Source organism: Gopherus evgoodei, chromosome 1 (assembly GCF_007399415.2).
Source record: "Gopherus evgoodei ecotype Sinaloan lineage chromosome 1, rGopEvg1_v1.p, whole genome shotgun sequence".
Lineage (NCBI taxonomy): Eukaryota > Metazoa > Chordata > Testudines > Testudinidae > Gopherus > Gopherus evgoodei.
Window position 1 is genome coordinate 131,122,549 of NC_044322.1, and position 16,467 is coordinate 131,139,015.

The 16,467-nt window shown below is 43.0% G+C and overlaps 1 protein-coding gene across 3 annotated transcripts in view; it reads right to left on the reverse strand.

Moving 5' to 3' along the window:
• The window catches only part of PNPLA4 (patatin like phospholipase domain containing 4), a 48,950-nt gene extending 34,696 nt beyond the window's left edge, over positions 1-14,254 (reverse strand). The window contains exons 1-4 of one of the 3 annotated variants that reach the window (XM_030572336.1): positions 14,092-14,254; positions 11,836-12,173; positions 10,199-10,316; positions 875-1,059 (exon numbers count right to left, since the gene is read on the reverse strand). In XM_030572336.1, coding sequence (XP_030428196.1) covers positions 875-1,059; positions 10,199-10,316; positions 11,836-11,994 — 462 coding nt within the window. In that variant the 5' untranslated portion in view covers positions 11,995-12,173; positions 14,092-14,254. Of the gene's footprint in view, positions 1-874; positions 1,060-10,198; positions 10,317-11,835; positions 12,174-14,091 lie in introns of those variants that run through there. The other 2 variants (XM_030572345.1, XM_030572353.1) reach the window with 2 other exon arrangements.
• Positions 14,255-16,467: the final 2,213 nt, after the last annotated feature.

Consider the following 16,467-nt stretch of genomic DNA (forward strand, 5'->3'; position numbering starts at 1 on the left):
CAGGAGACCCACCCCCCCATGTGGTTACTGCTCCCCAAAGGCTCTGCAGAACCAGGTCCCCATGCCCAGGCAGCTCTTACTGGTTGCACAAGCAGTCAAAAGGGGCTGGGAGCTGAGGATCAGCCATAGCCCTGGGCACCAAAAGGAAGAGATGAGGGACCACAACACTGCCTCCTCCATGAAACCTGTCAGAGCAGCAGCCACCCTGCACTGCCCAGCTCCAGCTTCTGATCACCAACCTGACCAGAAGGCGAGGCTTCGGGAGGTGAGGAAGAGGGGTGTGCGGAGCTGCCGCCGGAACTGCCCTGCTGTGAGTAAGGCACTGCAGTATGGGGGTTAACGCACCCCTGAACTCCCCTCCACCTCTGCCCATGGGCTCGGGGCTTCTGCTCAACAGGGAACCAGGGCTTGGAGCTCATGGACCCCCTGAAACTGGCTCCTGGACCCCCCAGGAGGCTGCAGATCCCCCATTGAGAACCGCTGTCCTAAACTACAAGATATAAATAGTGTATGTGTGTCCACACGTGTATGTATGACTTTACATATCTCAACAAATCTTCATCCATATATGACTTTAAAATTATACAGCTAAAACATAATCTTATGATGTAAATTGAGTACATACATTATTAGCTGGCAAGTGTTTTAAAAACTGTATGAGGAATATACACACACTTTCTTTGTTATGGAAAACAAAGAGTTGTGAGCTCTCCTCCTAGACAAGAACTAAAAAAAACAACAAAACAAAAAAAACCCCAAAAACTGTTGACTAAATAAAAATAGTGCCACCTTAAAAACCTTACTTTAGGAATTTAAGTTGTTTTTTGAAAAAAACCACACTACATTCTAAATGAATTAGTTATTTTTCAATTACCTCTATGTTTTCTGGCATTGTTAACAGAACTGTGGCAACCAGTGATCCTGCAGAAGCTCCTGCAAAAGCCTTCACAACCTTCAGTAACTTCTTACCATGTCTGCAAAGAGCAGATGCTGCCCCCAAGTGGTATATACCCAGAAACCCACAAGCTGCAAATGATAGGTTGAGATGTTTCATTTTTGCTGTGGAAACAAAATTTTGCCATAAGGAGATGGATCAGTTAAATGCTTTAACACATTTATTTTTTGCTATATAACACACACAAGCACAATATCTAAAAACAGCTGGCTTGTTTTCAACGGAGATGAGCATCTTCAACCCCCAATTAATTCAATAGGAGCTTGTAGGTCCACAGCATCTTTGAACTTCAGGGCAATTGTATTCAAAATGCTACTTAGTCAAATACTACTCCATTTCTATTGTTCCAAGTGGAAAACTATTTTTATCCACAATAAAATATTAATAAAGTGTTTTTATAAATGTTGTATTCCTCTGTTAAATTAAAAAGTTTAACACTGTATATTGAGTAGATAAGTCTTCCCATATCTAGAGACTTAGTAAAGACAACTTAAAAAAAAAATCAATGATTCTAGTCATTTTCCAGAACTGTTTGATGGATTGATACTGTTTAAACCCATTTTGCTGCTGGCTCAGAAAGTTAAAATTGCTCAGAACTGTAGATAATTACATCTGGTCATCATATTCTCTTTAAATGTGCAGTACTGACTCTAAAATAGTCCTCTTAGAAAAACACTTTTTTCCCTTTCATTATTGGAATTAATTTACTTTAGAAATGCTACCATCAGCATCTAATAATGCAAAGACAAATTTATGTAAAAGGCATTTCTTAGTCAGAGAAAGGAAAATACGTTATAGTTGCAATCATAAGACGATACAAAAGAGAGAAAAACTATAGTTATATAAAACAAAATCCACCATATGCACTTTAAAGGAGCTAAGGGTCTAATTCAGGGATCGGCAACCTTTGGCATGCAGCCTATAAGGGAAATCCGCTGGCGGGCCAGAAAGGTTTGTTTACCTGCAGAGTCCAGAGGTTCAGCCAATCGCAGCTCCCACTGGCCACAGTTCGCTGTTCCAGGCCAATTGGGGCTGCGGGAAGTGGCAGTCAGCATATCCCTCGGCCCATGCCACTTCCCACAGCCCCATTGGCCTGGGACAGTGAACAGCGGCCAGCGGGAGCTGCAATCAGCTAAACCTGCGGACGCTGCAGGTAAACAAACTGTTCCAGCCCACCAGCAGATTTCCCTGACAGGCCGTGTGCCAAAGTTTGCTGATCCCTGATCTAATTTAAACTAACAAAATGTAAAAAGGGAAAATTAAGCTGAAATTTAATTTTTAACTTCCCTGTTGTGCCCAGATATATTACTTTGGATTTTTGCAGAAATAGTGCAGGTATGCGATACAGGGTGCCTTATATTAATTTATATTTCTTATAAGATTTAGAATTTCAAATGGAATTGGGAGAAAGGAGGTTACATATGTGGCTGCTCACTGATTTCAATGGGACTACTCACAGCAGTGAAGTTAAGCAAGTACATAAGTGTTTACAGGATCGAGGCATTTGCCTACCTTAAGGAAAAATGGCTTAGCATGGCATCTAGAGCACATAAATATTAAACATGGAGTTAACTAGAGCTCAATTGCCCAATGTGTAACAAAGGAATCTGAGTATCAGAGTTGTAGCCATGTTAATCTGTATCCACAGAAACGAGGAGTCTGGTGGCACCTTAAAGACTAACAGATTTATTTGAGCATAAGCGTTCATGGGTAAAAAACCCATGATGCATCTGAAGTAGGGTTGTTTTTTTTTACCACAAAAGCTTATGCCCAAATAAATCTGTTAGTCTTTAAGGTGCCACCAGACTCCTCGTTGGTTTTAAAGGAATTTGAAATCTCTTACAGGATTGAGTCTACTCTCAGGTTTAGGGAGGACAAGTGTCCAAAGCAACATCATTAGATCCCTTAAATTCAAATGCTGTGCTTATACAAGCAAATTTTAAAAACAAAATTTCCTCCAGTGTTACCATGGACTCAACTGAACTTGTGGCAATATTAGAAATTTTTTTTTCCCTGAAGTCATTTTGAGTAGACAAAACCCTAAAGATCTAACTTCTTACATACCTCCAGAAACTTGCAAGATTCTGCTATTGCTGATCATAGAAGCGATATACTGTACAGAAGACAGTTAAAATAAACAATCAAAAAATAAGCTAAGTATGTAACAGAAGGCCTAACCCTTATGATTTCAGACCTTCAGCAAAGGATTAAGAAATGAGTGTTAAAAGGCGATGGAGAACAAAGCCAGACCATATAGTTCGTGTTATTCTCTCAGCCTCAAGATACTATTAGCTCCTAAAACACAAAGGTCTAGATGAATGCCAAATGAGAACAGATTTGTTACTCTAATTAACTATATCTTTAAAATTTCCTTTGTAAATTATCTTCCTCTTCGCACTACCAAAACCCAGTATATTAGCTTAATTTTTCTCTATATAATCCACTTATTTCATGCAAATTCTTCTGTGTGTTTTGGACTGGACTTGTAAATCATGCAAAAATAAAAGCTATAAAATTAATTCTCTTTGAATATATTGTATTTTAAAGGTAAATTTAGTTGAGGGTGCCAAGGCATGCCAATGTTACTACAATAATAATGTTGTTAAACCTCAGTGTGCTTCTCAAACATATGTTCACATAAAGTTACTGTGATGGATTCCCCCTGGGGTTTCACCTGAAACTGGGGTACTACTGAGCCCCCCAACCCACCAGCCTAGGCTCCCTTTACACTGTGCTGCGGTGACCAGCCTGCACTTTCACCAGCACACATACAGGTAGGTACACACCCACCAGGTCCTGCATGGGAAGGCTCCAGCTAGAGAACTTCCAAGCTATTCAGGCACGCACCCCCTCTGGAGCGTAAACCCAAATACCGTCCTGCACTGCACAGGAAACTGTACAGCATAACCTCATGAAATTCATCCCCTCCCTCAGTGTGGAAAGGAATACATAACAGTTTTCTGCCCCAGTTATGACTTCCCCACACAGGTTTTAAATAAAGCAAAACTAAGTTTATTAACTACAAAAGACAGATTTTAAGTGATTAAAGGGATCCCAAAACAGATCAAAACAGATTACCTAGCAAATAAACAAAAAACGCAAACTAAGCTTAATATACTACATAGATCAGATATGAATAGCAAATTTTCACCCTAAGTGAGGGTACAAGCAGACTGCAGTTTAAGGGGAAAGCTGCACTAGCTTACAGCTTCAAAACTCCAGGTGTTCCATTCACAGACTAAAAACCCTTTAGACTGGTCTAGCAGTTCCCCCAGTTCAGTCGTGGTTCCTCAGGTGTTTCCAGGAGACACTCCAGGTGGGGAGTCAGTGAAGAACCATGATAATGTCACTCTCCTACCTTATAGAGCTTTTGCATATGGTGGGAACCCTTTGTTTCAAAGCTTGGTTCTCACACCAGTCAGTGGAAAAACACAGATACCCCAAGATTCAGACCAGCACCAGGTGACCTGGTCACATGTCCCTGTTGTGTCACAGCAGCCATCACTCAGAGGCTGTTTGTAGTGTCCTCAGGAAGGCCCCAACGTTGGAGATAAGCTTCTTCTAAGGCCTATTGTTTTCTCCTAATGGCTCATTAACCTGAATGGACCATCTAGACTGAGAACCTCTAGCCTAGTGAGCGTTCCCCAGGTATAAACACTCTTGTAATACAGATACATGATGAATATTCCTAACTTCAGGTACAAAAATGATACGTGCATACAAATAGGATAATCATATTCAGCAGATCATAACCTTTCCAATGACATCTCACATGACTTATCTTGCATAAAATACATCATAATTATATTATAATAATATCACTATGAAGAATATAGGGTGCAGTGTCACAGTTACAGAGTCACTATGGACAGATTTGCTTGATCCTCATTACCTGAAGGAATATTTGAATTCTCTAGGCATTAAGACTCCTTGTTTTCCCAAATTTAGTTTGCATGCCTCTAACACAGCCCATGTGTACTGTATAGGTTCAGGTGGCTTCATATGGTGATGTGATGAATGACCAGAAGAATAAACCATTTTGAAAGAGAAGCCCCTAACAAACTGGGGTCACCGCTTGTGTAGGGAAAGTCCCTGGCGGGTCAGGCCGGTTTGATTACCTGCCCCGTCCACAGGTCCAGCCAATCGGGGCTCCCACTGGCCACGGTTCGCTGCTCTGGGCCAATGGGGGCTGCAGGAAGCCGTGTGGGCAGCTTCCAGCAGACCCTATTGGCCTGCAGTAGCAAACTGCGGCCAGTGGGAGCTGCAATCAGCAGGACCTGCGGATGGGACAGGTAAACAAATTGGCCTGGCCCGCCAAGGGCTTTCCCTAAAGCAGGAAGAGGAGAAAGATTGCCTCTCTGTATACAGGTTTAAAAATACCTAAAAAGTTCCTGTTGAAAGTTATGAAAAAGCATCAATCCACTATCAAGAAACAGTTTGATGTATTTTATACATTGAAGTCTGTACTTCACTTAAACTTCTATGCTGAATCTCTTCCATCCATCCATCAGGTAGCACAGAAATGAAGCATTAATGTATGGGAGATTTTCTATTGAAAGTGTAAGATTTTTCTTTACAAAAAAAGTGTATCATTTAGATGGTGTTAACAGAATTTCACTGAAAAAAAACACTTCCTATCTTGCCTCTAATTTTTTTGTGTGGGAATATACAGAAGGATCACTTAATCCACAATGACTACTGCTGTACAGAACCCTCCTCCCTGGCAGGAGGGAGCAGCTATTTAACAACACACAACATTACTAAAAATCCCCTGAGGGTCCTCTCCAACCCCCCCCCGCCCAATTTCAGTTTAACTACTCCGGTTGTTCTCATTTCCTATATGGAAACCATAGATGGAATCCTGGCTCCACTGAAATTAATGGCAAATTCAAATTGACTTTGGCACCATGATTTCATCCTGTTTGTCTACTGGTTCTGATTTTAATGACAGGAAGAAATCAAGAAGACTGTGTGATAATTATCTATATATTTAATCTCTATTTTTCCTATACAGAACTAACTTATTTATAACTGTCATATTTAATTCACAGAACTTTATTCTCTGTGCCACAAAGCACCAGTGCGAAACTGTAATTTACAAAATAATAGATGTCTATTTCAAGAAAGATGAGATATACTGTAAACCAATTAGTTGTATAACAAGCAAATTAAGTGATATGTGAGAAAAGTAACTGGAGAATATATATGAATATTTTATGCAGAATTGCTGAGAAAATACAAAGACAAAATAAATGCCATAGAAAGTGTATTTTAAGAAGAAAATGTAACAGGGAGAGAGCAAAATTAAGATTTGTTCTGAAATCAGAAGGTTTTTTTGGTACTACCTACGTATGTAAGAGATAATCTAAGCCTAGCGTGTACTGAAATGGTGACATCAATGATTTTTGAAGTGCAAGGATGTAGAAAAATAAATATAAAAAATGATACAGACTAAAACCAAAAGCTGGGGTCTGTTATGGAGCTCAATGAGAGAGTCTGTTTTCCTCTACATTTCTCCATAACTTTAGTGGCAACTTTCAGAATTTTATTTTAGTTTCCAAGATAAAGTATTTACATTTCACCAAACATTTTTTGTTTTCTCTTTAGTCTGTAAACCTCTCCTGTTTAATTTATATTGAATTTGGCATTGACTGTTGTATCTGGGAACATCAGACAGTTGCTGCTTGCCAGTGTTTTCAAAGAGAACATAACTGTGCATTTAAGGCATGCACAAACAGGTAAACATGACTTAAGTGCAGATTCATCTTAAGGTATGTCTTCACTAGCAATGTTAAAGTGCTTCCGTGAGGGGAGTAGCTCCCAGCGCTGGTGCACTGCCTACATTGCCGCTTTCCAGCGCTTGGGGGGGGGGCGTGTTTTTTCATACCCGAGTGAGAAAGTTTCAGTGCTGTAAAGTGGTAGCATAGATAAGGTCTTAGTGCTCTTGTGGGAAGAGAGGGAGGATAGCTCCACCTCCCCCGTTCAGAGACTTCTAGGGGCTAGATCGCCACATGGCACAAACTAGGGCAAGCCCAAGGGCTGCCCTAACTGGTGCCCCGGTTATACAGAATGCTTATGGGCCATTGCAAAGGCAAGGAGACAAACTTGCCTAGGACACACACCCTACCACTCTCAAATCAATCTTTCTGACCTCTGGCTCACCCATGTCTCATGCATCGAAATCCTTCTTGCATCTTCTGTGAAGCAAGAACAGAGCAGAGAGAGAAAACTCTATGCCTTGAAGCAAGAGGCTTCTGTACAAGGGATATTTTTGGGATAGGTTTACACCAATATACCAGCTCTTTGCATTAACTTAGCTAATGAGAAACGGTCCTTAGGCAATGGCAAATCTGGCATTCTGAACAGGTGGGCAAGGGCACAGGGTACAGCTCTGGGTAGAGGAAAGCCAAAAAAATAAAGGTATTTATAAATCTGTAGCACTCGAATAGTTAAAATGAAAAACAGTCATGACTAAAGTATTTGTTTTTTAAAGTTCTGTCCCCTTCCCTCTGCCCCAAAAAGCTATGTATCAAACCTATTCAAATTTAGAACTAACCCTTCCCCCACAACCATGTAAAACTTCCTTTATAAAAACAGCAACAATTTTACCTGGCCTGTTTGCTGATTACACTGGACCACTGACCAATAAAGGTGGTCACTAGTTCAGAATTCCAGTGCTTCAAATAAAAGGCTCTCAAGCAGACAAGAGAGTTCAATGTCAGCAGCATAAAGGAACTGCTTGAACTCCTACTGGCCCAAGAGCCTTCTTAAGTGTTCCATAGAACTGCTGTTTAAAGACTTGTGGAGACCCTGAATGAAGTGGAACCAGTAGTGAAGATGCATCTACTTATGTGTGCAAACTCATCTGAACTGAAAATATATTTTAATTATTTTAAGATGTAGAACTGATAAATGAAATTGTTTTTAATTGTTCACTTTATTAATGTAACTTCTGTTCACCATTCACTATACTTGCCTACACTGTAACTTCTGTTCCATATTGTAATTCAAACCCCATTTTAAAAAACTCACTCCATTTTGTAAAAGCTTCCTCCAACCTTCATTTTTGCAAACCCTGCTGTAATCTTATTAGTTTAGTTTAGATGTGTGAATGAGGTATGTATGAATGATGGAATCAACCTCCAGCCCCAGCCTGTCCTGATGAGATAAAGTTCAAATACCAAGGGCTGAAGACCTAGACAACAGCCCTAAACAAAGTAAGAAGCATCCACCCTAAAAAGAAAAGGACAACAGAACAACAGAAGGAAGATCAAAGCCAGGTTCAAGGCTGAAAGTCACGCCTGCAATTGATGGGTGATCAATCTAAACCCAGAGGCAGCGTGACACAGCAAGACCTATAGACTTTGAATCCAAACTAAAAGCCTATAAAAAAGAAGAGTGAGATGAGAGACTCTGGTTAACATTCTGCTGCCAACATGGAAGAACATCGGTGCCTGCCCAACAGAGATCCAGCTCGGCCTTGTGCCCGGCTTTCCTGGCCAGTTAGCCGCCACAAGCTACGAACCCAAGATGCAAAATCAAGCCATGAACTTAAACTATCTTCAGGACTGGTAACTATGCAGCAGCTGCAGAACACCTTATGAATGTGGGTGTGTGTGTGTATAGGTATTAGGTATAATGTGAATGTGTTTGTGTGTGTATAGGTATTAGATATAATGTGTGTGTGTGTATAAGAATTAAGACATTAGTTATTAGTCATAAATCAAATTATCATAATAAATGTGGCATCTTTGTCTTGTCCCCTTTAATAAGATCCTGCTGGTTTTTACTGGTCTAATATAATTAGTATAACAAAGAGCCAAAGAAAAATCAATTTCTATATAGTTGGTATTTCTTCTCTTAATCTGTCTTGTCTATTTAGGCCCTCATCCTGCAATGTAATACATGTGGGTGGATGAAAGATGTTTGCTCACTCATTGAGTCTGCATGTACTGCAGGACTGTAACCTCGCACTAAAAATTTGAGGGCAGGGCTGTGTCTTACTATGTGTATGTACAGCAGCTAACACAATGGGGCCTCTATGTCTGTTGGGCTTCTGGGAAATACCGTTACACAAATAAGAGTAAAAAAACTATTTTAAAAATAACAATCTACAGCCTAACATTTGCTATAAACTTATTTCACCAAAAATTTTAACAAGAATTAACAAAAAGGAACTGCCAACAAATAGGCCATTTTTATGAACAAAAATATACTGAATGATAGCTACCAAGCAGTTTAGATAAGATATGAATATTTGCATTAAATGAAAAGCCTTAAAATATTACTTTAGCACACTGGATGGTTAGCTACGATGCACTGCTAGTTCAATAAACAAGCTTACAATTTAACTTGGACTTTACCTTGAGAAAATAAGAAAGGGCATAAAAGGAAGAGATGCAAGGTATTTACAAATCTATACTCACACTGAGGCAGCTTTCCAGGGATTGTAAAATAACTATTAATTTAATAAGCATCAAGAAACCTGATAGGGGTAAATACTTATGAGAGTCTGCCTTTGGTGTATCTTCAGGACCACAAAAACCCCAAGTGGGTGAGCTGTATCAAACACAAAGGTTCTAATTCAGAAACTATTGAAGTCAAGAGAGTGTCTTTGCATTGATTTCAATGGGCTTTGGATTGAGCCCAAAGCGCACACAAAGACTCTATTACTATGTCACTTCATGATACCACCATACAAGCTAAAGGACTACAAAATAATACCTGATTGTGTCCTAGTTATTCAGTAGACTGTTCCAGGATGGAGTGGTTCGAACACTGGCCTGCTAAACTCAGGGTTGTGAGTTCAATCTTTAGGGGGCCACTTAGGGATCTGGGGCAAAATCAGTACTTGGTCCTGCTAGTGAAGGCAGGGGCTGGACTTGATGACCTTTTGGGGTCCCTTCCAGTTCTATGAGATAGGAATATCTCCACATATTTAATAATAATAAAAAAAAAAGCTTCTTCTGAATCATCAGCCAAGTCCCAATAAAGTATACAGAAAGACTTCTGCTGACTTCAACTTCTTGGACCAATAGTGTATTGGGTGAATAAAATTTATTTTTTAAATTGCAGAATGTACTGCAGTGAACCATAATTATTATTATTTAGTGCACCGTGAAAAAAAACACAAAACCCTGTATGTTGCTTTTTTTCCCAAAATACTTAAATCCATATTATACAGTAACTTGATGATAAAAACAAGATACTTGAGATTTAACTGAGAATAAAAGTATTAAATACCTTCCATCATGAGTTGTCTTCCATCGTACGTTGCTTTGGGCCCTTTCCCATAGGCTGTTTTAACTTCCTCAGCAACAACAGCGGTTGCCATGTCCATTATCAGCCATTCATTCTGTACCTGGGACACCCACATTAAGACAATCAAAGGTTAATCTTTTGAAGGAAAGAATAAAAGGAATGGTTGCAGGAAAATCTCAGCTGATTTTTTTCTGAAGTATTTAAAATAATACGGTGAAAAATTATGATGTGTTCTTTAAAACTAGCTGGGCATGTTTTCCTTAGAAAGGTGAATAAAAGCTCCATGTCATTTGCATATTTGTACAGTGTCTAAACACACTACCATATATAACATTTTATATGCTATTATTTATAATAAACAACAGCATGCAATAATTTACACTTTCAAAGCTGAAACTAATCTAAGTGGATGTCTAAAACTAGGTGCAATAGGCTATGCCACTTACAGGCATTATGTGTAGAATATGATGTGCAAACACCAAGATTAAGTTTGTATTTCATAAATGATCTTGTGAACTGCTTCAGTCGTGTTTCCAGAGCCTTAGGCTTTTCTCCTTGCATACGTTCCATAGCCCACGTCCAGACTAACCCGCGGCATCGGTGGGTTAAAATCGATTGCTCGGGGATCGATATATCGCGCCTAGTCTGGACGCGATGTATCGATCCCCGAGCACGCTTACATCGATTCCGGAACTCCATCAACCCGAACGGAGTTCCGGAATTGACATGGAGAGCCGCGGACATCGATGCCGCGCCGTCTGGACGGGTGAGTACCTCGATTTTAGAAATTCGACTTCAGCTACGTTATTCACGTAGCTGAAGTTGCGTATCTAAAATCGATTTTAATACCCTAGTCTGGACGTGGCCTTAGTGATAGTCAAGTTTTAGGCTCTTATCCTACCTTAACAAATCCTTAACCTCTTTTTCTGGTCTTTGTGCCTCATCCCCACACACACGAGGACTAAGGCCACGTCCAGACTAGGGTATTAAAATCGATTTTAGATACGCAACTTCAGCGAGGTACTCACCCGTCCAGACGGCGCGGCATCGATGTCCGCGGCTCTCCATGTCAATTCCGGAACTCCGTTCGGGTTGATGGAGTTCCGGAATCGATGTAAGCGCGCTCGGGGATCGATACATCGTGTCCAGACTAGACGCGATATATCGATCCCCGAGCAATCGATTTTAACCCGCCGATGCCGCGGGTTAGTCTGGACGTGGGCTAAATCCCTTCTTCAGTAAAACAAATCACCTCAGTCCATGCCCTCCTGAAGTCTCTCCTAAACATTTCTTTCTTTTAGCTAGTCTTCCACATCAGTAATCATCTTATTTTTCCTACACTATAACTACACGGAGGTTTTATTTTTCTCTTAAAGAAGCTAGAACAACAAGAAACCTATATGGCAAGTCACGTATCCTGTTACTTCCCAACCTCCACTCCCCAGTCTGGTCATTTTTCTGAGTTAACGTCCAAACCTCCAATCCCTTATGCCAGTAGTCCTCAATTCATCAAACCTTAAAACAGCAAACTCTAGAGGAAGGGATCTGGTCCCGTTGTTGAAAGAGCACTATGAATACCTATAACACTATAGAAAAAAATAAAGTAAGTAAATACTTACATTATATGTGGATTTAACATATGTGGCTCTTAGATTGCAGTAACCCAGAACACCAGTCCAAAACTGCTGAATTTTAAAAAATATGCTACCATGCAGTCCATCCTCTTTCAAAGGAGGCCATTGCCTTTGGATGCTACACAAGCGTTTAGTGGCCCACATTTCTCTGCAAAGTAGCCCCTGAATCCAGATGGTGTAACAATAAATGGATTTGCTCAGAACAGGATCATTTTACTGCCACAGACTTCTAGTGAACGAGGTAGCTAGACACCACCAGATGAGTTTATTGCTGGACATTATAAGAGAGATGTTCCATCATCCACTAAAAATATTTAAAATACCTGGCGGAAAACACAGAAAGCCAAAACCAAGTTGAGTGATTAAAAAAAAAAAAAAAAGAAAAGCTATATGTTAAGGCCCTGACACTACAATGGGAGCCATGTAGAAGGTAATCAGTAACATCTCATGCAAACTGATCCATAAAGACTCTGCTTGCACAGATTAGATTGCAGGATTGGGCCATATTTTGCAGGTGACAATACAAGCTCTAGAGAAACAAGGTGGGTGAAGTAATACCTTTTTGGGGGCAAACTTCTGTTGGTGAGAGAAGCTTTCAAGCTGAAGAACTCTGTGTAACCTTGTCTCTTTCATTAACAGAAGTTGGTCCAATAAAAGATATTACCTCACCCACTTTGTCTTTCTAATATCCTGGGACCAGGGGTGCTGCAACAGGAGTAGGGGCCTCAGGAGGCCATGGCCTCCCCACTTTTTGAAAGTGGAATGAGCCTGATCCATCCCCTTTTCACCATAGGTCTGCCCTGGCCCCTCTTCTTCCCCTGCCCCCCTTCAGCCAGGTGGCAGCTGGAGCCCAGCAGGGGAGCCTGGGCAGTTGTTGGGTGCCATGCCATGGACCCACAACCTGTCTGGCGTACGGGTCGGAGAGCAGCCACTGGCCTGTGTCCCTGCTCCACGGTCCCCCGCCTGAGACCAACACAGCTATGTCATTAGAAATACAAGCTCTAGACAATTACAAAGAAGAACTGAAAACACATTCCTTGTCTGGAAGTTCATTAATGCTAAGTGTCCAAAAAAAAAAAAAAAAATCTAGGAGGGTAGATTGCCTTGATTTCTGCTTCAAATAAAACACTGTGGGAGCCTGATAATCCATGACCATAAAAGGAAACCATCAGCTTGAAATGTACTCAATTTCAAATAGGAGTGAAAGGCAGCTTAAATGGGAGGGAAAAGTCACTACACCTGCCCATCAGCGCCCCTTCCAATGTAGTCCAATCACATTTGTCTTACTTTTAGAATTTTGGAGAAATTTATTATTGCCTCAAACACCTGCACTGACTATGGTATAGAAACTGTACAACTACCTACACAGTATCACCCAATACCAGGGCTGACTGGGAGGAGATGGGTTACTGCCCAAAGTGCAGTGCAGTGCCCCGCCCCCAGTGCTCCTTCATGCCCTCCTAGGGGGCTGTGAGGGGGAGAATGAGGAGCAACACCAAGTGCTCCATGCATCCAGATCACTTTCCTCACCTGGGCTGGGAGGCGAGCATCAGGAGCTACTGCTGCTGCTCTCTGCCTTTCTCTCAGGCAGGCAGGTGAGGAAGTGACCTGGATGCAGGGAGTCCCGATGTTGCTCCCCGCCGCCCGCCCAGCATTCAAGGCGACCTAGCAGCTCTGCTCCCTGCATGCAGGTCAGTTTCCCCACACGGGTGCAAGAGGGGGTGCAGGCGTTAGGGGCGAGGGAGGGTGGGGAGCCCACGGTGGCCTGGGGCAATGGGGGGCACCACACCCAAGGGGGCTAGGAGCACCAAAACAGAAGTTAGCCCAGGGTACCATTTCGCCGCAAGCCGTCGGGGTGGGTGTGTGTGTGTGTGTGTGAGAGAGAGAGAGACACGGGCTAATCCTAGTCTGAGCGGCGCTTTAACATTGCAAAGGCAGCTAAGCCAGCTCTGTGTAAGGGCAGAGTCCCGCCAAACCACGGCGCAACCTCTCCCCCCCACGGGCCCGGGGGGAGCATAGACACGTGGGGCGGGGGGACCCGTCCACCCCACACGCTGAGGCAGGGCTCGATGACGGTCCTGCAGGACGCAGCAGCCGCTGCCGGGTCCGCCTAGAGGCCCAGCGTTTATGAGGGGGCGGGGCTGTGGTGGCTCCAACGTCAGAGCCCGCGCGGGGCGGCCTCGCGAGGCACAGCGCTTTGGTTCGAGAAAGGGCGCTCGGGAAGCTCGCACACCCACGCACCTCTTCTCCCGGCACGCGCCGGCCGCCGCTCGCGCGCCTATTGTTCTATCAACTCAGCGCCAACAAACCGAGCGACGCCCTCTCCTTGTCGAAACCTCGCGAGATCTCGCTTCCCACTCGCTGGGAGGGCGAGTGCCTCTGGAGCTCGAGTCGCACGCATGTGACGCATAAAGGGGCGGGGCCGAATTAACCGCCTCTTTGTGCAGTTCCGCCCGGCTCAGGCTCGCGCGGCTCACAACGGGAATGGTGCGCGAGGACGGATGAAAAAGTGTACGTCACTCACGCGTCTCCCCTCCCCCGCGCATGTGCAGTGTGCTGGCGCTGGGACGAGGCACGCAGGCTTTTGCGGCGGAGACGGTCTAGGCATAATCGTGCGCGCCCCCGCCCTCCCCTCACTCGCCCAGAGGGTGGGTGGCTGGTTGGGATCCTGCGCGAGCTATAGCACGTGCGAGGCCCTGGAGGCCCCGGGCCTGAGCAAAACAGCAGCAGCCACGAGGAAGGGTGGAGTCCATGAGCGGGTGGCAATGGAATGAGTCACCCTAAACTTCTTGCTTAAGGTTGGGGTTCCAGTCTGTTGGGTGCCAGGTGTCCTGCCCAGAATGTATGTGCAGAGCGGGGAAGGTGCTTCAATTTACCCCTTGTAACTGTTTGCAGCAATAGTGAACATTTCTGCAAAGGAGTCACAGGGTGGACTGTGCCTCCTGTATCTTTGGTCATTAGTCTGGCTTCAGCTGTAGCTGACAATCTGAGTAGCAATAGTTATTGCTTTTTCTAGTATAAGTTGTGCTTCTAGAAGTAAGTGTTCTCTTACACGAAGCATGGTTGTTTTCGCAATACTTGGTTTTTAATCATCTCATCTACCATATTCCTTAAGTCACAATCAGACTCCCCAGGGAAGCAATATACTGCATTATAGTCTCTCCTGGTTTCTGCTCATGCTGGCAAAATCTGTAGCAATTAGCACAAAAAAGTTCTTTAATGCAGTGAGTGCAGTCTCATATTTATCATCTGCAAGGGGAAAAGTGTAAAATATATGCTGCCCTTCTACGCCAAGGCAGTGGATTAGCAGAGTACGCTTTCTTACTTCAGAAATCTCTGTAGCACTGATTACAAGCACGTAAGTCTCAAACATATAGATCCAGACAGTAAAAGCAATTGGAGACTCACGTGGACTTTGCAGAAAGGGTGCAGGTGGGTTCAGAGGCAGAAGATCCATCCTCATCGCCAAAATGCTGTATCAAGCAGGCAAGGTACTAACAAGCTTCAATGGGACTTTATTTTTACAGTGGAAACCTCTTTACCAAGCTGCTGCTGCACCCTCTGTAACTCTCACTCAGTTGCCTCAACTCCTCCCCCTTCCTTCCTGTTTCCTGTCCTTTCAGGCTCCCAACAGCCAGTGCTCCCAGTTCTAATAATACAAGCAGCATCTAAACACCGCACTTGTGCCCCTTCAGCAGGGCAGTGAATCTCCCCGCTTCATGGCAGTTTTTTCTCAGCTTTGTAGAGTCATTCTGAGTACAGATGTGATCTCATCTCAAGAAAGATATACTGGCATTAGAAAAGGTTCAGAAACGGGCAACTAAAATGATTAGGGATTTGGAACGAGTCCCATATGAGGAGAGATTAAAGAGGCTAGGACTCTTCAGCTGGAAAACAGGAGACTATAGAGGTATATAAAATCATGCTTGATGTGGAGAAAGTGGATAAGGAAAAGTTACTTACTTATTCCCATAATACAAGAACTAGGAGTTACCAAATGAAATTAATTTGCAGCAGGTTTAAAACAAATACAAGGAAGTTCTTCACACAGCACACAGTCAACCTGTGGAACTCCTTGCTTGAGGAGGTTGTGAAGGCTAGGACTATAACAGCGTTTAAAAGAGAACTGGATAAATTCATGGTGGTTAAGTCTATTAATGGCTGTTAGCCAGGATGGGTAAGGAATGGTGTCCCTAGCCTCTGTCAGAGGATGGAGATGGATGGCAGGAGAGAGATCACTTGATCATTGCCTATTCGGTCTACTCTGGGGCACCTGGCATTGGTCACACTGTCGGTAGACAGGATACTGGGCTAGAGGGACCTTTGGTCTGACCCGGTACAGCCGTTTTTGTGTTATTCTGCTGCCTTGGCCCTTTGAGGACAGTCAGTCTGGCGCAGAGGAAGCAGCCTCCCAACACGCGCCTTGAATCAGTGCACTCAGTACAATTTTATTTTTAAATTGCTCTGCTGCATAATGTAATGTGAAGGAACGTTTCCTTGGCTCCACCCCACCAACTGGAGGCAACCCAGCCCCTAAAATATTGTTCTGAACTAATTAAATTCTGTTATCAGTTAATGACAAAAACAAGGCTTCTTAGAGGCCACTTTAGGTGCAGG